Source organism: Culex quinquefasciatus, chromosome 3 (genome assembly GCF_015732765.1).
Source record: "Culex quinquefasciatus strain JHB chromosome 3, VPISU_Cqui_1.0_pri_paternal, whole genome shotgun sequence".
Classification (NCBI taxonomy): Eukaryota; Metazoa; Arthropoda; class Insecta; order Diptera; family Culicidae; genus Culex; species Culex quinquefasciatus.
Window position 1 is genome coordinate 107,652,076 of NC_051863.1, and position 21,228 is coordinate 107,673,303.

The 21,228-nt window shown below is 41.9% G+C and overlaps 3 protein-coding genes across 3 annotated transcripts; 2 read left to right on the forward strand and 1 right to left on the reverse strand.

Annotated features, from left to right (window-relative positions):
• The first annotated feature begins 5,598 nt into the window (after nt 1-5,598).
• On the forward strand, nt 5,599-11,070 carry LOC6050814 (probable protein phosphatase CG10417). Its single transcript, XM_001867316.2, has 6 exons — nt 5,599-5,964; nt 7,995-9,088; nt 9,150-9,334; nt 9,399-9,580; nt 9,641-9,838; nt 9,899-11,070. Exons 1-6 carry the CDS (start codon nt 5,854-5,856, stop codon nt 10,202-10,204), a joined length of 2,076 nt encoding a protein of 691 aa, XP_001867351.2. The 5' UTR covers nt 5,599-5,853; the 3' UTR covers nt 10,205-11,070.
• A 55-nt stretch (nt 11,071-11,125) lies between these two features.
• On the reverse strand, nt 11,126-17,748 carry LOC6050813 (intraflagellar transport protein 20 homolog). Its single transcript, XM_038259722.1, has 3 exons — nt 17,543-17,748; nt 11,327-11,481; nt 11,126-11,268 (listed from the first exon to the last, which is right to left on the reverse strand). Exons 1-3 carry the CDS (start codon nt 17,664-17,666, stop codon nt 11,152-11,154), a joined length of 396 nt encoding a protein of 131 aa, XP_038115650.1. The 5' UTR covers nt 17,667-17,748; the 3' UTR covers nt 11,126-11,151.
• A 110-nt stretch (nt 17,749-17,858) lies between these two features.
• On the forward strand, nt 17,859-19,689 carry LOC119768753 (BTB/POZ domain-containing adapter for CUL3-mediated RhoA degradation protein 3). Its single transcript, XM_038259721.1, is given in 3 exon segments — nt 17,859-18,263; nt 18,446-18,538; nt 18,541-19,689. Coding segments are annotated over 3 exon segments (888 nt in total). The 5' UTR covers nt 17,859-18,094; the 3' UTR covers nt 19,167-19,689.
• Nucleotides 19,690-21,228: the final 1,539 nt, after the last annotated feature.

The window sequence follows — 21,228 nt, forward strand, 5'->3', positions numbered from 1 at the left end:
CTTTCAAGAGAGGACAACTCCAGTGTTAGATAAAGTGACAACCGTTTTAGTCCTATTCAATGAATTTAAAATCATTTTTTAGGTAGTTCACAGACATAACGCCAAAATACATATTGCTTTATTTGTGGATACCAAAAAGTGCTCACTTTCACATTTAAATTTATTTATTCATTTTCTTATGTCAATTTCTTTTGTGATGTTAAAGACGGTCCTTAATTGAATGAAAAGATTTGCTGAACAATATATTTCTAAAATCCAAAAGGCTCCTTCTGCGAAGTTATTAAAAAAAAATCATCGCAAAAGTCTGTCGGGTTCCTTTATCGAGGAGATTGTTATCTGACTGCTTTCGCAAAGAACTCCAGCACAGATTATTCATTTTTTTAATCTGACTACCATCACAGAGGTCTGTCTGTCAGGCTCTAACACAGAGAAGACTTTTTTCTGACTACCATCGCAGAGGTCTGTCAGGCTCCAACACAGAGGAGACTTTTTTTCTGACTACCATCGCAGAGGTCTGTCAGGCTCCAACACAGAGGAGACTTTTTTCTGACTACCATCGCAGAGGTCTGTCAGGCTCCAACACAGAGGAGACTTTTTTCTGACTACCATCGCAGAGGTCTGTCAGGCTCCAACACAGAGGAGACTTTTTTCTGACTACCATCACAGAGGTCTGTCTGTCAGGCTCTAACACAGAGAAGACTTTTTTCTGACTACCATCGCAGAGGTCTGTCAGGCTCCAACACAGAGGAGACTTTTTTTCTGACTACCATCGCAGAGGTCTGTCAGGCTCCAACACAGAGGAGACTTTTTAATCTGACTACCATCACAGAGGTCTGTCTGTCAGGCTCTAACACAGAGAAGACTTTTTTCTGACTACCATCGCAGAGGTCTGTCAGGCTCCAACACAGAGGAGACTTTTTTCTGACTACCATCGCAGAGGTCTGTCAGGCTCCAACACAGAGGAGACTTTTTTCTGACTACCATCGCAGAGGTCTGTCAGGCTCCAACACAGAGGAGACTTTTTTTCTGACTACCATCGCAGAGGTCTGTCAGGCTCCAACACAGAGGAGACTTTTTTCTGACTACCATCGCAGAGGTCTGTCAGGCTCCAACACAGAGGAGACTTTTTTCTGACTACCATCGCAGAGGTCTGTCAGGCTCCAACACAGAGGAGACTTTTTCTGACTACCATCGCAGAGGTCTGTCAGGCTCCAACACAGAGGAGACTTTTTTCTGACTACCATCGCAGAGGTCTGTCAGGCTCCAACACAGAGGAGACTTTTTTTCTGACTACCATCGCAGAGGTCTGTCAGGCTCCAACACAGAGGAGACTTTTTTCTGACTACCATCGCAGAGGTCTGTCAGGCTCCAACACAGAGGAGACTTTTTTCTGACTACCATCGCAGAGGTCTGTCAGGCTCCAACACAGAGGAGACTTTTTTTTCTGACTACCATCGCAGAGGTCTGTCAGGCTCCAACACAGAGGAGACTTTTTTCTGACTATCATCGCAGAGGTCTGTCAGGCTCCAACACAGAGGAGACTTTTTCTGACTACCATCGCAGAGGTCTGTCAGGCTCCAACACAGAGGAGACTTTTTTCTGACTACCATCGCAGAGGTCTGTCAGGCTCCAACACAGAGGAGACTTTTTTCTGACTACCATCGCAGAGGTCTGTCAGGCTCCAACACAGAGGAGACTTTTTTCTGACTACCATCGCAGAGGTCTGTCAGGCTCCAACACAGAGGAGACTTTTTTCTGACTATCATCGCAGAGGTCTGTCAGGCTCCAACACAGAGGAGACTTTTTTCTGACTACCATCGCAGAGGTCTGTCAGGCTCCAACACAGAAGAGACTTCAAAATTAACTATGACTAATCAATTATAACGGCAAAAACGTTGCTCAAATCAAATTTCAAAGCAAAACATTGATTGTCAATTTCTGCATAAATCTATAAAATTTTCATTAGATTTCTAAAACGATAGTTTTCAATTTCCACAGCATCAAGCAACAATCTAATATTGCATCAAATTCACATCAAAAATTTATCGTCAATAATAACAACAATCAAATCTTCATTCAAATGAGAACTATACATTTTTTCATTAACCATAAAATTAATAATCAAATTTAGCATTAACTTCAAAACAAAACATTGGTCATCAATTACCATATGAACAATCAAATATTGCGTCAAATTTAAAACTCAAAATTGCCCATCATAAAACCACAATCAAATATTGCATGAAATTTAAAACCGAAAAAAATACCTTTCTATAATAACAAAACAAAATTCTGAAAACAAATCTTGGCCTTCGATTGCCACAACAAAAAGCAAATCTATCATCATATTCAAAATAATAACTGGTTTTCGATTACCACAATATCAATCAAACCTCGTATCTTAATCGAAACAAAATATTGGTTTTCATTTATCGCAAAAATAAGCAAATTTGTCATCTTATCATAACAAAACATTGGTCTTTAATTCCCTCATCAACAATCAACTCTTTCAATCAAAATTAAACCTGTAAATTTTGTAATTTGTGATTTTATTGGACTTTGCATCAAGTTATTGCCACAACAAGCATATCTTTCATTAAATTTAAAACAAAACTAACAAGAAGCAAATATTTATCTTATTCAAAAATAAACATTGGTCTTCAATTACCAAAATAACCAGCATCCAATCCAAAATAAAAATAATGATCATCAATAATAACAACAATCCATAACAATCAAATTTTGCATCAAATTCAAAACAAAACATTGGAGTTTAATTTTCACAACAACAATTAAACATTGCATCAAATTAAAACAAAACATTGGTCGTCAATCAAAACAACAACAATCAAATCTAAAGCAAAAATGTGATTGAACAAAAACAATCAAATTTCGAGCAAATTATTTGCCTTCAAATTCCATCATTAACTTAGAATAAAACATTGGTTTTCAATTATCACAACGAAAAGCCAAACTTACTACTTCAAAACAAAACATTCATTCCCAATATCACAACAACAAGCAAATCATTCATTAAATTCAAGACCGTCAATTATCGCAGATAGTTTTATGCCTTTTATCAATTTCAAATAACAAGTTCAAGCAAACATCTACCTGTTTCAAAACACAGGCAAAACAACAAAGCGAAACTTTGGACCTGCATCCTGGCAGGTAAACAAAACTGTTGGATTTCACAACACAACAATTCAAGCAAAACAAATGATCTTTCATGAATCAAATGGTTCGACTTACCGGACTGTGCCATTGTCGTGATCGGGGACTTTCTTTTATAATAAAAACACAGATATTTTGCAATTAACAAACAACACGTCTTATTCCACAGAAATTAACCACAAAACTGATTTGACAATCTTCATTCTCTCTTTCGCCAGCCGCGCGCATCTCGTTGTTTTCTCGCTTGTTGTTCTCTCTCGCAGCTCGCTAGCGCGCTCTCGCACTCCATCCGCAATCAGCTAACAAGGCAATATTCATGAAGGTGCGCACTTTTTGTTGCGCTCTTAACTATTATTTATGATTTATATCAATGTTATAATAAATACTCATTTAATAATTTATTACATATTCAATCCTGCAACCCATAATCCCTACACACGGTGAGTAGAAGGATCCAACAAAGAGGAGTACGACGAAAAGCGGCATAATCGGAGGTGGTCAGCGCGGGGGTTTACAACACCGGTGAGTATTGAGAATGTGTGCAGTGGATAACCAGCCAACTTAACATACTTTCCATGTCTTTTAGCAACTTCCCGCCCACAAACGCTAACCTCGCGACGGTGTAGCTTCAGCCGAATGGACCTGGACAGTGCTCAAAATCGAATTCCGTTCCAGATGCGCTTTCAGGATCGGGAACTCCCCGTTCAGGCACTTTACTTCAGAGCCGAGAAACGTCGACCACCCTTCCCGAATCAACGGCCAACTCCTCCAAGACTGTCCTGATTGAGGCCGGAAACGTGGCCATCTTGTTCTTTACATTGCTGTCGCGCGTCGAAACCACCATCCGGAACCGTCCAGCCTGGAGTATTCAGAAGTGACCGGTGACGTACCGTAAGAATCGGTACAGCTTTGGCTTAGACTCGGATGTTGTTCTACCTTGGGCAGAAGAGTTTAATACAATAAAAATAGTTTTTTTAACATACTGTTTAATTTTTTTTAAATTAATATAAAAATCAAGCAAATTTTTTTCTGAAATTAGTGTAGTAGTGTTAAATGTTGTGTATTCTTGTCATAAAAGGTTTCTTTTCCAATTAAAAGTAAAATACTTTTACCGATACAACGATTTTGTTCGAAAAATGCATGGTAGTATCAAAAACTTTACAACTTTTAAATTGAAAAGTTTGAAAATATTCACCAACGCGAATCCAACGAACGATCTTTTTAAATTTAGAGTATTTTTTCTTTGTGTGATCACTTTCTTTCCATTTTAATGCAAAAAAAAATTTACAAGACAATATTTTTTAATGAATCAACTATGGTCTTCTAGGAACGAGCTGTCAAGTAGGACTTTTTCTGTCAAGGAGGGCTGCAAAATTGGAGCCTAACATTCCCTTTCACTCAAATGACAGTTTACATAAGGTGTGAAAGGGACACACTCTTGGTTAAAAAAGTTATGTGCCCTAATGAAATGGCAAGCACGAATTATTTTCTTAAAATTGATCTAAAAATCAATTTCTATTTAAGAAAATCTTTTAAATCCTTTGCGGTCGAACAGAGGGTCATTTTTCAGAAACAAAACAATAATATTATCACAACATTTAGCCTCATTTTAGGACCCAATTCATCAATCAATTAACTAATGAGTATCCAGATTTTTGAGCGAAAATGGCGTTACGAATGGTGAACGCCCGAAATGTCAAAATCACGCAGTGGTACCAACATTCCAAAAGAAGTGTGCCATGACATGACAGCCAAACTTGTTTTGTAATGTTGATATCACTGCGTAATTTTGACATTTCGGGCGTTCACCATTCGTAACGCCATCTTCGCTTAAAAACCTGGATATGATTTAAAGGCTCTGAAGCAAACTTTCGATGCATGTTCATTAGAAACTGGATGGGTATGTACATAAATCCAACGATTTTCAACGACTATTGTGAAGAAAATCCTATAAAATCGAAAAATAAATCCTCTAAAGAAACGCTAGGAAAGAGCCCTTCTTTCATGGTGGCAAACGGATTTTTTTCTTATGATTGATCTGCGAAACACACCGTGCAGCCAATTAAGTTCAATTTTGACCATTTCAAATGTTAACTTCCGTGATGAGACGTCACTGTCAAATGCCCGCGTTTTTACAAGCAAACTTTTTAAAATTGCCGCTAGAGGGCTTGTTAAAAGTGCTACTATCCCAACATTTAAAAATGGCTTACATTTGTTCGCATTCAAAAATCGCTATAAAATTTAATTTAATCACAGAAATTTCTAGAAGATTACATCAATTTTTGTTTGGAAAAACATAACTTGTAGCTCCAGTAGTAAATAAAATTGCCTTTAGTTTAAATAAATGTTTGCAGCTGCATAAAAAGCTTTCCCTCCAAGCATCATCCATTTAACATGGACCCTTTCCCAATGTTACGCTCGACTTTTTTCTTATTTTTCATTGCCGCCCGAAAGTCGCCGTGGAGTATCGCGAAAAATCGCATCTTTGCCGGGTCGTAATCGTGTCCGCGCGGCGGATAGCTTCCGAAACGGATTAATCTCCTGTGCGCCGCATTCCGGAAGTAACCAGTGTGAAGTGGAGTGTCGAGTGCAACCCCGAAACGGTGGCCCCACGCGTGAAATTTGCGATCGGAAAATTTGCCAAAATTCACAGCCTGCTGCTGCTGCTGAGCCACAGAAATGGGCGCCTACTTATCGGAACCGCTCACGACGAAGAACTCGTCGGACGAGGCCAACAATTTTCTCGCGTCCGGTTCCAGCTCGATGCAGGGCTGGAGAATTAGCCAGGAGGTGAGGGGGGTAGAGATTATTTTTTGGGGTTTTCTGCAAAGGTTGAGTGTGGGGGAATTGGTGGGAAGGGAGTGCTGCTTCCCGGCATGGTCGGTCGCGTTCCGGCATCTTGATTCTCTCGAGTTTTTCTTCTCACCTCACCGCAGCAAGAAGACTGTCAAGGGGTGGAGGAAGAACGAAAAAAATGCTTGTTGTACGGGTGTTAACGCACAAATTGACGATTTTGTAGAAAACATTTGGACGACACTGTAGTAGAGATTCATGTACTTTTCTGTTGTATGTTTGTAGATGTTTTAGTACATGTGCCATAATGTTTTGTAAAGTCTCCCGGTTAAGAGATTTAGCTTGCTCAGAATTCCCAGAAACTAGACCAGTTACTTCTGACCAGACGGTCGACCAGAACAGACACAGCAGAAACAAGATAAGTAAAGTTTACCCGTCCACAAACACTCTGTCTTTTGAACGCAAAGCGGAATAAAGTCGTCCCTTAACTCTACGCGTATTTTTTGACTCACCGAACATCTCAGGCACAGGACCACATCCAACGCTTGGAATGTGCGTCAACAACGGGAAAGAAGAGTGCGGTGTGGTGTTGGATCATGGTTGATTTGGACTCGTAAGGTTGCCCGCGAGAGGTTTGTTTGTCAGCAAAGGCGGTCTCATTTGCATTTGCATGAGTTTTCGTGTTAAATTATTTAAAATTTGCTCAGTCAGAAGTTGATAAAAAATAGCTTTGGAAATTCTCGATAATGTGCCACTTCGCAGTTAGGAAGAGCGATCCGACCGCACGTCAACTTTGAGACACGCACGCAACGCAGAAAAACAAGGCATTTTTCTAGCATTGTAGCTCGTCTGGCATCGAGAATAGTAGCTATTCTCCTAATGATCACATTACGGAATTGCCCGATCCAGCTGTAGTTGAATCTCAAATCATTGCACAACAATTTACCATTGATTGAATTGAACCAGTTTGAAACTCCAGAAATCAGTGCTGAGTCTGACTCTCTACAACATCCTCACCTCCAACTTGCCGATGATTGATGGAGTCAATCAAACCATCCACATTAACGACCCCCGGGTCTTTTGTGGTCTCTATTGCAAGTTTCTGCTCGAACCTAGGAGTCCGGAGGCTTAAATGGGGAGAGCACCCAAACCTCTTTACTCCAAGGAACCTTCCACCCCAGTGTTTGAACTGACGACCTTTGGATTGCGAGTCCAACCGCCGCCAGCGATTCCACCGGAGTAGGCTTGGTTTGGTGTGTTGTTTGTACTTATGGCATGGAGACGACTCCTACACCTGGAATGACTTAACGGCCTAACAACAACCAAGGCCGGGACCGACATTTTACTTCCTCATCCGATTGATGGAGTGTCGTACGCATTTTTTGCGGACGGTACTGCATACTTGGCACCGAACAAGAACCTGAAGATCGTCGTCACCCACCTTCAAGCAGCACGGAACAACCTCGAGTCTAGATTATTCAGCTGTTGAAAGGCAGTCCAAATCTCAGTAACTTCACACAAGTAATGCTTAAACAACGAAATAAAAGAAATGTAATGATCAACGTCAACGGTCAGCCTGCAACGTAAGACGATAACGTCGTGGTCCTAGGAGTGGAAATTCATCGTCAAGGAGGTGAATCGGTCCATCAAAGCGCTCTACTCCCTTCTGAATTGGCAGTCGAAGCTCAACATCAAGAACAAGTCACTGGTGGGCAAGTGCATCATTCGGCTAATGTTGACCAATGCTTCCCGAAAACGACTTCAGGTTAAGCAGAACAGGCTGCTTTAGATGGTGCACAACCTGGGTCCGTTGTACCCGACCGACGATCTACACAAACTGGACGGCGTCGACACCGAAAGGGCAACGAGAACTTTCAGGAACGAAGCACTCATCCGTCATCAACTGTGATATTAGTTTCAAGCCAAACATAGATCTCTGAATTGCAAACGTAACATTCTGGAGCAGAACTGTTAAATTGAAATAAATAAAAGTGAAAATTAAACTTTTTAATCTATTTTCTCTCCAGGATGCCCACAACTGTATCTTAACTTTCGACACCAATACATCCTTTTTCGCTGTGTACGATGGACACGGCGGATCGGAGGTGGCCCAGTACTGCAGCATTCATCTGCCCACGTTCCTGAAGAAGCTCTCCGCGTACAAGGCAAAGGACTTTGAGCAGGCGCTCAAGGATGCCTTCATCGGGTTTGATGCGACCCTGCTGAGCGATAAGGTCATCGAGGAGCTGAAGAAACTCTCCGACAAAAGCAACGGAGAAGACGAAGCAATAGAGGAGGACGAAGAGGAGGACGAGGACGACAATGTGGACGACCTGTGCAAGGAAGCCTGCATGCCGTTGAACGAAGTTCTGCAGATGTACAAGAAGGACAAGAAAAACCCAGCCATCAGCAAACTCAAGGAAGGCAACAGCTCGAAGCCGGTGTCGCCGTTTTTGAAGGGCAAACGAAAAGATTTGACGTCCGATCCGGCGGAAGAAGCTGCCGCCGGGCCGAGCTCGAGCAACGCCGCTGGCTCGTCTTCAGCGGAAGCGGACGCTTCGAGCAGCAAAAATGAGTCCACGCCGGACGCGGCCGACTCCACCGTCAGCAGCTCCAGCACTAAAACCAGCGAGTCTTCGGAGGTGCCAGAATCGTCCACGGCTTCGGACGAGAAGAAGGCCGCCGACCAGAGCGATGAAATCAGCGACACCGCCGGGAAGGTCACGAAGCAGGAGTGCGCCCCGGACAGTTCGTCCAAGGCGGGTGAAGACGACAGCAAGGACTCGAAGCCGGTCGTGAACGGCGATGCGGCCGAATCGAAGGCCGTCTCTTCGTCATCGTCTTCGGCTTCGGCAGCCCAGGAAAATGGCGTCGGATCGAGCAATTCCGCCGCCGGAGGCAGCTCCGCTTCCGGTAGCGCCGTAGACAGCTCGTCGGCCGGATCTTCATCCGCTGCTGCCGCCACCACCCCGAAGGGACGCAAGGCAAAGAACGGCGCTGCGCTCGCCACCCCGGTGGACGACTCGGACGATGATGACACCGAAACGGACGAAGAGTTCCCGCCGGTCGCGGACGCCAACGAAACGTCGAGCACCGAGGACGGCGAGGAGGATCCGTACTGGTGAGTTAAGCTAGATTGTTGCGTTTCACGGACGCGGACTTATTTGCCACAATTTTTGCAGCGAGGAGGGCAGCGAAGAGGAAGAGGACGAAGACGAGGGCGAAGGGGACTACGACGAGGAAGACTACATGAACGAAGAGGACGAAGCGTTCATGAACAACATCACGGACGAGCCCGGCAAGGACAGCGGCTGCACGGCGGTTGTGGCACTGCTGCACGAGAAGGACCTCTACGTGGCCAATGCGGGTAAGATGTGCGATTAGGCGGGGCGTTGGTTTAGATGTTCAAAAATGTTGTACTTCTTCTACAGGTGACTCGCGCTGCGTCGTCTGCCGCAATGGAAAGGCCCTGGAGATGAGCTTCGATCACAAGCCGGAGGATCAGATAGAGTTCGACCGGATACAGAAGGCGGGCGGTCGGGTCACGCTGGACGGGCGCGTCAACGGGGGCTTGAACCTGTCGCGTGCGATCGGCGATCACGGCTACAAAATGGTGCGTTCGGTTGGTGCGGTTGTCTTGTTGTTGGATATTTTAAAGGTTTTGCCTTTTCAGAACAAGAAGCTGCCCCCGGAGGAGCAGATGATCTCGGCGCTGCCCGACATCAAGAAGATCACGATCGGACCGGAGGACGAGTTCATGGTGTTGGCCTGCGACGGCATCTGGAACTTTATGACCAGCGACGACGTGGTGGAGTTTGTCCAGGAGAGAATCGCGGATCCGACGAAAAAACTGTCGGAAATCTGCGAAGAGGTACGATCGCAATTTGTGGAGGCATTTCTCGACAATTTTTAACTAATGACACCCTTCCAGATGTTCGACTACTGCTTGGCGCCGCACACCAAGGGTGACGGCACCGGCTGCGACAACATGACCGCCATCATCGTCAAGTTCCAGTCGAGTCTGACGGGGGGAGCGTCCCGGAAGCGTGCGGCCTCGCCCGAGCCGGAAACGACCGCGTCCGAGAGCGACTGCAAGAAGGTCAAAACGGAGGAGGCCAAATCCAGCACCAACGGCGGCGGCGGCGCCAGTGACGAGAAGGAGGCGGCCGCGGCCGTGGCCACAATCGCCGAACCTGCCACGTCGGAAGAGGACGCGGCAGCGTCGTCTTCGACGTGAATTCATCGCTCGCAGTAAGTGGAATCATCATTTTTCTTTTCTAATTTATCATCCGACACACGTTGGCCCAGAATCACCCCCGCGATTTCAAGCAAACGGACACGTGCGTGCGTGAAGTTCGTTTTAAACTCAGTTTTCTTTTGACTAACGCGTTACACATTTTATGGAGTAAGTAATTGTAGTACATAAAATCAAACAAACAAACAAACACATTCAGAAACAATTAACTACGTCATTGCGTATGGTCAGTATTTCTTGGGGGAGAGTTGTTGTAAAATTTTGAACCTTTGTTTTTAACGCTGGCAGCAGAAGAGAAGCGATCATGCTTTTAAAGTAGAACTCAAGAGAACAGTAAAAAAATCCCTCTCTCTATTGACTATTGAGAAGTGTGTGCTACACGAAATTTATTGAATAATTATATAAAGCATCGTTATTCAAAAGTAAAGCAAAACACACCCACAAAACAAAGTAAAATCTGATAACCAATAGTCGTTTAATGTGAAAAAGGACAAAACTCGTTTCCATTTGATACATAGTGTCAACTTTTAAAAAAAACGAAAAAGTATAAATTGAGCACGTTGATGCTTAGTAATTACTAATAGATGATGAGCAAAGACACTATACAGGAAAATACAGAAATGAATGTAAATATTGCTTACTTTAACCATCAAACACAAAACAAGAAACATTAACAAAACCAAACTTGCGCCCATGAAATCATAAAATAAAAAAGTGTCTGTAGCAATAACATAAAAAGGAAAAACATAAAACCATACCAACTGCGAAAAAAATCTGAAAAATTTTACCCTCCCCACATAAAGCCCAGGTAATTTGTAGCTGATAGAGGGCAATAAAGTGTCTTTTGATCAAATTTGAGCACTTTTTCTCTTAGTAAGTGTCGTATCACAGTGAAAAACTCCCTAAATTTCAACCAACTCTTTATTCTCCTACTGATTCTGGTAGAAATTGTCCACAACCTCCTGCTGCTCGGACTCGATCCGCTGCAGATACTGATACTCGATCTTCAGCTTGTCCAGCTCGACCATTTTCTCGATAATTTCGCTCTGTAAAAAAAAATCCATGTCTCATTCATAACCACGCACACGCTCAAGAAAAGTCTACCTGAATCTGCTGCTGCTCGGACTCGCGCTGCTTCGAGAACGTCTTGAGCAGGTTCTGCACGCCGACGGCGCGCATCTTTTCCTGGTCCACTTCGGCGGCGAAGCCCTCGACGATGCCGGCGAACCGCTCGATGATGCCGCGGAACTCGCCGAGCTCTGAAAGGAGCGAATTTTTGAAAGAAATACAAGATTTGATTTTCAACAAGTCAGCTGGCAGGAGAAGTTTGTTGTCGACTGTTAGGGGACCTTTTAGCTACCCAAAACCAGATCAAGAAAAACATCGTAAGGCCGCTTAAAAACTGGAACATCAACACTTCTCGTCTTACAAATCCATTTCCTAAAATAACAATAAATACCATAGGACTCATCAAAACCGTTGTCACTGATCTCCACTGGACACTTCTGGAACCGTAATAAACATGCGACGCGTCAAACTTCTTAATTTTGGATAGGGAGTGTTTTAAGGTGTAACTTTGCGACCTTGAACGGTTCCAAGGTTCTGCGGTGGCCACAATCGAAACTAAATTCTCAAAAATCTCAAACCACTCTTGCGACATAACATTCTTCATGGTTTTAATACAGGGTGGCCACCTCGGGAAAAAACCGGGAAAACCGGGAAAAAACCGGGATTTTTATCCGCCGGGAGAAAACCGGGAAAAACTCGGGAATTCGACTGACAAACCGGGAAAATATTTTAAGTTTAGTTAAAATTTGACAAAAGCCTCTTTAATTTATTCAATATGTTCTTTTCTCAATTAGAATGTTATTCCTGTTATTATAAATGAAGAATTCGCGAAAACTATGTTTGAATTTGTGTAGTAGACTCATGCTTCTTGGTTATGGATGTTTTTTGTATCCTATTATATTTTTACAAGGCGATTTTTTTTTAATAAAGCAAAATGTTTCCTCTACCAGCGATTCTCAACCTGGGGTACATATACCCCTGGGGGTACCACAAGCGGTCTCAGGGGGTCCGGAGGACAAACCCCGCAATGGCGAACATTTGTCCCAAACAAAATATTTGAGAGAATAAAAAAACAAATTGCTTTGAATCAAAAAATAACAACCATGCCCAATCAGAAAATGTTTAAAAAATATTTGAATGATAAATCTATAATTTGCATTCGTTTAGAAATTTTATGAATTTGAAGTAAAGTGCACCGTTTTTGAGTTTTTAGTTTTTTTCTACAATTATTTGTTTTAAATTTGTATATGCAACAAAAGAATGGATCAAAAATGTTCAAAAAAGAAAGCAGAAAAGAATTTTCTCAACCATTTAATAGAATAATTTTTCAATTGAAAATAGCTACAACTTCAAAAAAATACTATTTACAAAATTTAAATTTACATAAAAATAAAATTTAAAAAAATATGGGGATGTTTGTAGAAATGAAAAAGACAACGAAAATTTAATTTACAAAAAAAAATTATCTAAATTTAAAGACATTTTCAGTAGTTTTAAAGAAAAACAGGAAACAACATTTTGTTATGAAGCTTTATTAAAAAAAAAAGAAAAAAAAAACTGATTTGAAGAAATGTACATGGACGTTGTGTGGCCTATCCAGTACATGTTTTTAAACAACTCTAGAAACAAGATTTACGACATTTTTAATACTTCAAAATTCATGTTTCTTTCTTCGTGAATTGGAATGTAAAAAAATCTCATGCAAACGAAAAATTTCATGTATGAACGCTAGGGGGTACCAGCAGCTTAATGGCCTATCTACAATCACTTAGCTTAGAAAATTTCACTTAGCTTAGGAATTTGAATCAATGGAAATGAATCTGAGTTTCTACAATGGAAAAGTAATCAAATTAGAAACTGACGTTTGGTTTGGAAAATTTCAAAATCTACGGTAAGTTGACGTTTCCATATCAAAGGTAAACAAACAACTGCATAGCAACGTATATCAGCCCAGCAAGTTTTCTAAGTTGATTGTGGATGACGAACGTAAGTTGCAGACTTTCCAAAGTAACTACTTTACTTAGATGTTCTAAGCTAAGTGATTGTAGATAGGCCATAAGTCAGTCATGCAATTTGAACGGAACCCGTTCTGCGTTCGTTCTCTTTCTTCAAAACGAACTGAACCCACCGCGCAGGAGCCATTGCTTTTCGTTCCAAAAACAGAACGTCACTTTTTCGTGCCGTTCTCTTCAAAGTTTGGAACGCGTTCTGTGAACCGCCTGTAGCCAGAGGCTCTCTATGGCAACTGTTAAACTTAAATAAACATTCAGTAGAATGCTTTGTACAGAGCTTAGTTAGCTCGGTGGTAGCATGCAAGAACAGTATTCAAAGGAAGTGAGTTCGAATCTCAATTTTGGAAACATTTTTTTGTGTGGTGGGTGCCAACTTTTTGACGACGACTGAAATTACATTTCGACGTCGTCGTGCTATCTTGTCGCACCCGCCATTTTGACGTTCCGAGAAAAACGCGTTTTAATGTTTGACCTTGAATATTCAAAAACGAGAGCACGCAATGTAAACAATAACAAACACGTTTTGTTTGGCTGACCATTCTGTGCATTGTCCCAAAGTTTGGTTGAAGTTGGTTGCTGGAGTCCCGAGTTATAATTACAAATGTTTACGGTAGTCTAGCTTGTACGTGCGACAAACGCATCCTGACTTTCCTGGCCTGAAATCCCTTTGGCTTTTGTCGCACTTACATCAATTTTCATGGAGTGACAAGATAGCACGACAAGATTGAAACTACTTTCATATGTAAAGTGACAAAAATACACGGAGTTTTTCGGTTTTTGTTGAATATCTCAGGATTGAAATCGAATTTTGGGGATCTGTGAAGGTCAAAGGTGAGGCATTGTGAGCTGCACAAAATGGCGTTCTTAACTCAATTTGGCCCAAAATGCACGTACGACAAGTTAGCACGATGGCGACGATTTTATACAAATCAAGGGACACTCCAGCTGGGAGGCTAGGAGACTAAATTAAACGGTTAAAAAGCAAAAAAGCACCCCAACTAAAATGGAGACGAAAACATATCGCCACCGTGATTAAAAAAAATCAATGCTTTTCTAGTTCAGGAAAAAAGAGATTCGAACTCATTACCTCTGATTGCTAAACCTAATTGTTACCACTAAGCTAGCAGTACTGATATGTAAATAGGTGATTAAAAGTCAATGAAATTTAGCTAGTCTACTGAGGTCTTATCAAAGGTTAATGTTGAAGTTCTGAACTGGGTTCTCCGTTCGTTTCAAAAAGGCCTACTGAACGAACGTTTCTTAGAGACGAGCGTTCGTTCTCAGAGCTGTTATTTTTCGTGTTGCTGTGTGAACTTGAACGAACGGAGAACCCGTTCAAAAGCATGACTGGCTTAAGTAACACGAAAAAGGGTACCTAGCCTAGAAAAGGTAGAGAACCGTTGAATTATAACATATTTCAACATAAAAATAATAATATCATGGAGTTTCTGTTTGTAAATAAATTTTATTTGATAATATTTGAGAATCTCAGCCAGACAAATTATTAAGGACAACTTGCAATGATTTTTTTTTGCAAAGTTTTTTTAAATGTCGTTTGAAATTTATGTAAAATTTTCAGTAATTTTAAAAATATAATATATTTAGAATTCTGCTACAAAAACGTCACTTGAAATACAGGCAATCACTTTTAGGTGATTACTACATCAACACAAAAATTGAGATCATGTTGAAAATAAGGCCGATGCTAATATTTTTCAAAATTTTTGTCCCTCGGCTCTGGCCGGGGTCAAGTGGGGAATAATCCATAGTCTCAACATTTGAATGCAAAAGTGTTCAAATACATTTTACACTAGTTTATTTGTTTTGTCTTCAAAAAATGTAAGATTTTGCGGTAACAAAAAAAAAACTAAAGGTGTAAAATTTAAAAAAATAAAAGATTATTAAATTAACATGCTTAAAAATGATTCCAAACGCAAGGGAATGCATTTTATATTGATTTCAGCTGGTTGCACTTAAATTTCAATTGAAATTTTGATGTTTTTTAAAAATATTTTGTGCCCCCTGATTTTTCGAGGCAACTAACGAATTAACGAGCATTTACATAACTGTTGATAACAATTTATTTTTGCAATTCTTTTCTTTAAAATTAATAAATTGTAGTAATAATTAATCTCATTCTAAAAAATAAAACGATTTTTTAAATTTTGAGGTTAAACAATCTACATGTATGATGATGAAAAATCCCAATCATTATGGAAATTAGATGTTTGGATTGGAAACAGATAAAAACGGCTTCGTTTACAACTTACTTACTTTTTACTCAAGATTTGAAAGCTTTCTTGAGGATTTCAAACTTTGAACCAAATGTATGCGTTCAAAAAGTATGTTGGTACTAACGTTAGCCTAAAAAAACATTGTAGTTTGGTTTAAAAACATTTCGGAAAATTCTCTCTGGGCTCGGGAGAAAACCGGGAAAAAACCGGGAAATTGAAAATCGAAATCTGGTGGCCACCCTGTTTTAATAAAGAAGTGTTCCTAAATTGAATTTTGTTATCTGCTGGAACCACTATTGAGAATACCTGGACTAGTCATCATTAAAACAGCCCCGATTATCCGAAGGTTTGTACAATCGGTAAAAGAATCATGAACAAAAATGTTTTTTTTTTTTCTTACGCATTACTTCAAATTCGGATTCTGGATCAGTGCATAATTGACAAAGGGAGCGCGTGGTCGTAAAAAATATTCGGAGTGAAAAGTAATTTTTTTGTGTGTGCCTTTTGTTTCACATTTTTGAAAATAAATAAATATATAATGAACGAAAGACGCACTGACAATGTGGATCGTTGAGTTAATAGTGGAGCAAATAACTGTGTGTGAGTGAGTTTGTGTGTTAACCAGAAAGACCTTCCCATAGCATCGTTGCTCAGAAGGCTCGCCGACGGGTCTGTTATGAAAGTCCTCTCCATAGCGTCGTAGCTCGGGAGGCATCGAAAAGCCAATACCTTGAGCAGCATGAGCATGGTTGACTACCAATGAGCTGCTACTCCGTTATTGAGGCATCGAAAAGCCAATATCTTATCCTACTAACCCAAAAAAAAATTAATCACGTGATGCTTGAAGGAGATGCTGTGGATTCAACGGTCTCAAGCGGTATCAACAAGTATACAGCGAAAAACTGTGCGCTTGATGAGTCTGCAACTTCAACTATCGGACTAACATTCCTCCCTTTCGTTGAACTGCAGGCTTCTTGGGAGGGCGCCGGTATTGACTAATAAAGTAGAGATCTTCAGAGGTTAAACAGTGAACGGGTGGTTGGCTCCCACTGATCATTTTTGATTCATTGTTTAACTTCAGCTGATCTGTCAATAACGGAGTAGCAGCTCATTGGCAGTCAACCATGCTCATGCTCATGCTCATTACTTCAAATTCGGTTTCTGCTAGTTAGTGTTAGTCGAAATGATATAAGGAGTCGGCAAGCCATGTACAGTAGTTGTTCGGTAACTGGGCGTTGTTTAACTGGGCTGCTTTTTAACTGGGCGCTCGATAACTGGGCCGTAGCCCAGTTAAAAACAAACAAACGTCAAAAACAAACCGAAATCACCGAGGGGTTAATGGATGCAAAAATCATGTTCAACAAATAAAAAAAACTTTTTTCAAACTTTTTTGTAATTTCAAGTCACAATTAGAGAAATATGAAAAGTAATCATTGTAATTGAATTTGAGTAAGTTTTATTTTTATATTTCATCAAAAAAATATTATGCATCTTTAGACCCCTCGTTATTTTTCGTTCAGCCCAGTTAGCGAACAGCATTCGGTGACTGGGCTACGTTCTCAGCCCAGTTACCGAACAACTACAGTATAAAAATAACAATCGGCTACACATTGTATTGCTTTTTATCCACTCCTGGGTTTACTCTTCTGTAAATTGAAATTGATTTGTCCAAAACCGTGCATGTTGCCTTCGTTGCTTTTTTCATCAATACATTCGCGATGATGTTACTGGCATTAGCAACCTTGGAGCTCGAAACGGACCTGACATCAATGAATGGAGCAAACCAGAGAGAGTTCACAGCATAGCTAGATGCAATCAACAGGGCCGATGTGACTAACTGAAACAACATCGCTACAGAGGTATTCGATGTTCAGAGCTTCCTCACTAGCAGCTCTGAGCTCTTTCTCAACGACATCAAGATTTGTCGGTGGTTGTTTCTGCAGTTAGTCCGCATTCTACACTTTTTTTAATCTTGCGTGTTCATGGAAATATAAATGCATTCTTACTTTCCGTGAATTTCTCGCATTCATCCTTCAGGTCGTTAGTTTCATTTGCCACCTCTGGATCGATCACCCGTAGCGTGTACAGATCGTCAATGTAGAGACCGGATTTTCCAAATTCTTCGCTCATTTTCTGAACGATTAAATTTTTTAGACGGAGATTGCTTGTTTATAATTTAAATTCGTCAAAAACTAAAAGTTTGCTCAATAGCATGCCATGGTAACGAACCCCGTATGAAAAATGCTACTAAAATTTATTGCCACATTTCATAGGGGGGCCCACGTCGCTGCTGCCTTCACTGTAGTTCCATGGATCTGTCATTTTGTTTTTGTTTTTTTCTGACACCCCACAATCCGTCCCGTCCGTCGTAGTCGTCGTCGATTCGTCATTTTCACAGTGATGAGTGGACGCACGAAAAAAGAAGGTGAAAATTAGTAAACTCTGCACCATTCCACGAACGTCCGTCGCGCGTTGTTCCGCGGATAGTCAAGTGTAGGTAGCTAGCTATAGGCGGAACCACCAAAACCAAAATTGCGAACCACGAAGAATCGGCCAGGATGTCGGGAGAACAGAAACCTACAACCCTCAAAGGCAGCCCGTCGCAGTATGTCAAGCTGAACGTAGGAGGATCCCTGCATTACACCACGATCGGGACACTCTGCAAGCAGGACACGATGCTGCGGGCCATGTTTTCCGGCCGAATGGAAGTGCTGACCGATCCGGAAGGTGAGTTTTGAGTTGGGGCTGGCCTCCAAATGTGGAGTCAATAACGCGAGTTTTGACACTTTCGCTCACCTTGAGTGGGGTGAACGGCAGAACATTGACCAGACTCCTCATCATGGTGGGAGAAAGTGCTTTGTAGCTTTGTTAGTTTCGATTGATGGCAATAACATCACCTCCTTTTGCAGGCTGGATCCTGATCGATCGCTGTGGGACGCACTTTGGCACAATTCTCAACTTTCTGCGGGACGGAAGTGTGGCCCTGCCGGAGACGACCAAGGAATTGCCGAGCTGCTGGCCGAGTCCAAGTATTACTGCATCGAGGAGCTGGTGGAGGCGTGCGAGAAGATCCTACTCCGAAAGGAGCGTGAATCCCAGTCGGAACCGATCTGCCGCGTACCGCTGATTACCTCGCAAAAGGAGGAACAGTACTTGATAACGACGGCCACGAAGCCGGTGGTGAAGCTGCTGATCAACCGTCACAACAACAAGTACAGCTACACGAACACGAGCGACGACAATCTTCTCAAGAATATCGAACTCTTCGACAAGCTTTCGTTGCGGTTCAGCGGGCGCGTGTTCTTCATCAAGGACGTCATCGGTTCCAGCGAGATCTGCTGCTGGTCGTTCTACGGCAATGGCAAGAAAGCTGCGGAAGTGTGCTGCACGTCGATAGTGTACGCTACCGACAAAAAGCACACCAAGGTAGAATTCCCCGAGGCTCGCATTTTCGAAGAAACCCTCAATATTTTACTTTACGAAAATAAAAATGCCCCCGACCAGGAGCTGATGCAGGCCACTTCTCTGCGTGGCGCCGTCGGGGGCATTTCCTCCTACACCAGCGATGAGGAGGAGGAACGGACCGGCCTGGCAAGACTGCGCTCCAACAAGCAGAACAATCCCACATGATTCACAAACCAGCTCGTCCTGCGGAAAAAGTTGTTGCCAAAGAGAAACTGAGCCTCGTCGTCGTCGGTTCGGAGTGTATGGTTTGTTTGAGAGAGCGCGGGAACAAAATCAGAAATGTTTTTTTTTCTTCTTGGTACAATTGCAGGGGAAATGTTATCTATGAAAATCATTAAACAGATTGACTGAGTATCAATCGTAGCGCGTCAAAAATATATCGTTGTCTGTTCCAATCTGCGTGACACAACTCTTTCCTAGCAGTGTCACTCCCATCCCTCAAGTGAGATTCCTGAAACTCAACTGTAAATTAAAAAAAAAAGTCCCCTTCTTTTATGCATGGATGCCAACAAAGGTTCCGTGTCCTTTTCAGAAATAAAATTTAATAATATCTAATGGACGAATTTCAATAAAAACAAAAAGTATGTTGCTGGTGACGAACGAGAGGAGAGTCGCTGTCTGTGTTTGTGTGTAAAACTAATAATGGTAACAATATATTAACAATAAAAAAAATACTATTTTAGCGTAAGGTTCTGATGCGGTTTTCATTTCTAAAGAAATTCAATTAAAAATGGTGTAGTTTGTGAGTACTGAGTTTTGAATTGTCATCTTTAGAAAACACCGATTTTTACAATCTTCGTAGTTCCTGAGTCAATTTCACAATAGAAACATGTATAAACAATAAACATGTTTATTTTCATCCATTATGTGATTCGAGGATTTTTTTGTTAAGGGTGTAAAAGGATGAAAATAAATGTTTTCATGCATATTTCATTTGTGAAATTAACTTAGGAACACGAATATGATAAAATTATCACCAGAAAATGTAATCTAAGGGGTTCTCCGAGCAAAAATGTATGACCAAAAAATTCACTGAAAAAGTAAAGTGTCCATTTTGTATGTTGAACTGCCTTAAGGCTAGTACGCTGATCGGAAGGAAAGGGGTCAAGAAATGGCGTTACGAACAGCAGAACAAAGGAGAGTGAGCGATTTCTTGGGGCTTTTCTTCACCCTCTCTGGCTTGCTTTCGCAGCCGCTGCTGCCCATTTGAAATTTTTCTTGACCGATTCCTTCCGAAGTGCATAGGGGCAGGGGGGCAGAATGGGCCACCCTTGGTTTTGGGCTTTAGAACCCACTCTAACTTTTGGGGGGGGAGCGGGCGATTATCGGGGGTTGCCAGTGCCAGTTCAGATCCTCTATCCAAGACTCAATCCATGATTTGATTCAGCACACGCACACAAGCATACCCCACCATGCTTGCACGCACACACTTTTATTTATACATAACGCCAAGAAATGTCAACCAGAACTGTCAAAATTTCTCACTGACCGTGTCGAAACGTGTTTCGTGTTTTTTTTTGCTGCTTAAACGGAGCGTCCATCAGGAAGTTGGTCAAACTGATGGCCAAGAAATCACCGGTAATTCAGGTGCCAGTACCCGGGACATTCGTCGATTTTGGGAGGAGGCACATCCCAGAACGGTAGGTAAATATCGCAGTTTGTTGATTGGGTAGTTAATTTTCGACGGTTTGTTTTCCCCCCCAGAACCACTGGCTGTTGCAAATTTGTTCACTTCTCCGGGTGGATGCAAGTGGCCAGCTACAACCCGCTATCGTGCGATTCTAACGTGGTTCAAGTGGCCGCCGTGAAAGTTGGCAATGTCACTTTCTCTCGGTCACAAAGAAGTGCCAGCATCCGCAACGTTCAACGATCGGTTCCAGTTCCAGATCGAAGAGAGAGGGTGGCAAAGCCGTAGCCGGTCCGATAGTCGTGCAAGCTGGGTAAAATTATTAAAAATCATTGATACTGAATATTGTGAAATGACTTCGATTTTTCGACAGCGCCACAGCCGCAGCAGAAGTCGGCCCGAGCCCCACTCCAGATCGAAGAACGGTTCCCGTATGCAGGGTATAGAACCAGCCAGTAAATCTACGACACCGCAGGTAAAGACGACACCCTATCGTAGGCTGGCGGCGTCAAGGATCAGGAGATAAATCAGGTGCCAACATTCCGGAGATCGCAGTTCGGCTAATCAAGTATCTGCACATCCGGCGGAAGACAACAGTAG

Coding starts and splice junctions, on each gene's coding strand:
- LOC6050813 (XM_038259722.1), bottom strand. CDS start 17,666: ATGAGCGAAGAATTTGGAAAATCCGGTCTCTACATTGACGATCTGTAC. Junction 11,482..17,542: donor ATGCGAGAAATTCACGGAAA/GTAAGAATGCAT, acceptor CGCTCCTTTCAG/AGCTCGGCGAGTTCCGCGGC. Junction 11,269..11,326: donor CCGAGCAGCAGCAGATTCAG/GTAGACTTTTCT, acceptor TTTTTTTTACAG/AGCGAAATTATCGAGAAAAT.
- LOC6050814 (XM_001867316.2), top strand. CDS start 5,854: ATGGGCGCCTACTTATCGGAACCGCTCACGACGAAGAACTCGTCGGAC. Junction 5,965..7,994: donor GCTGGAGAATTAGCCAGGAG/GTGAGGGGGGTA, acceptor TTTTCTCTCCAG/GATGCCCACAACTGTATCTT. Junction 9,089..9,149: donor GGCGAGGAGGATCCGTACTG/GTGAGTTAAGCT, acceptor CAATTTTTGCAG/CGAGGAGGGCAGCGAAGAGG.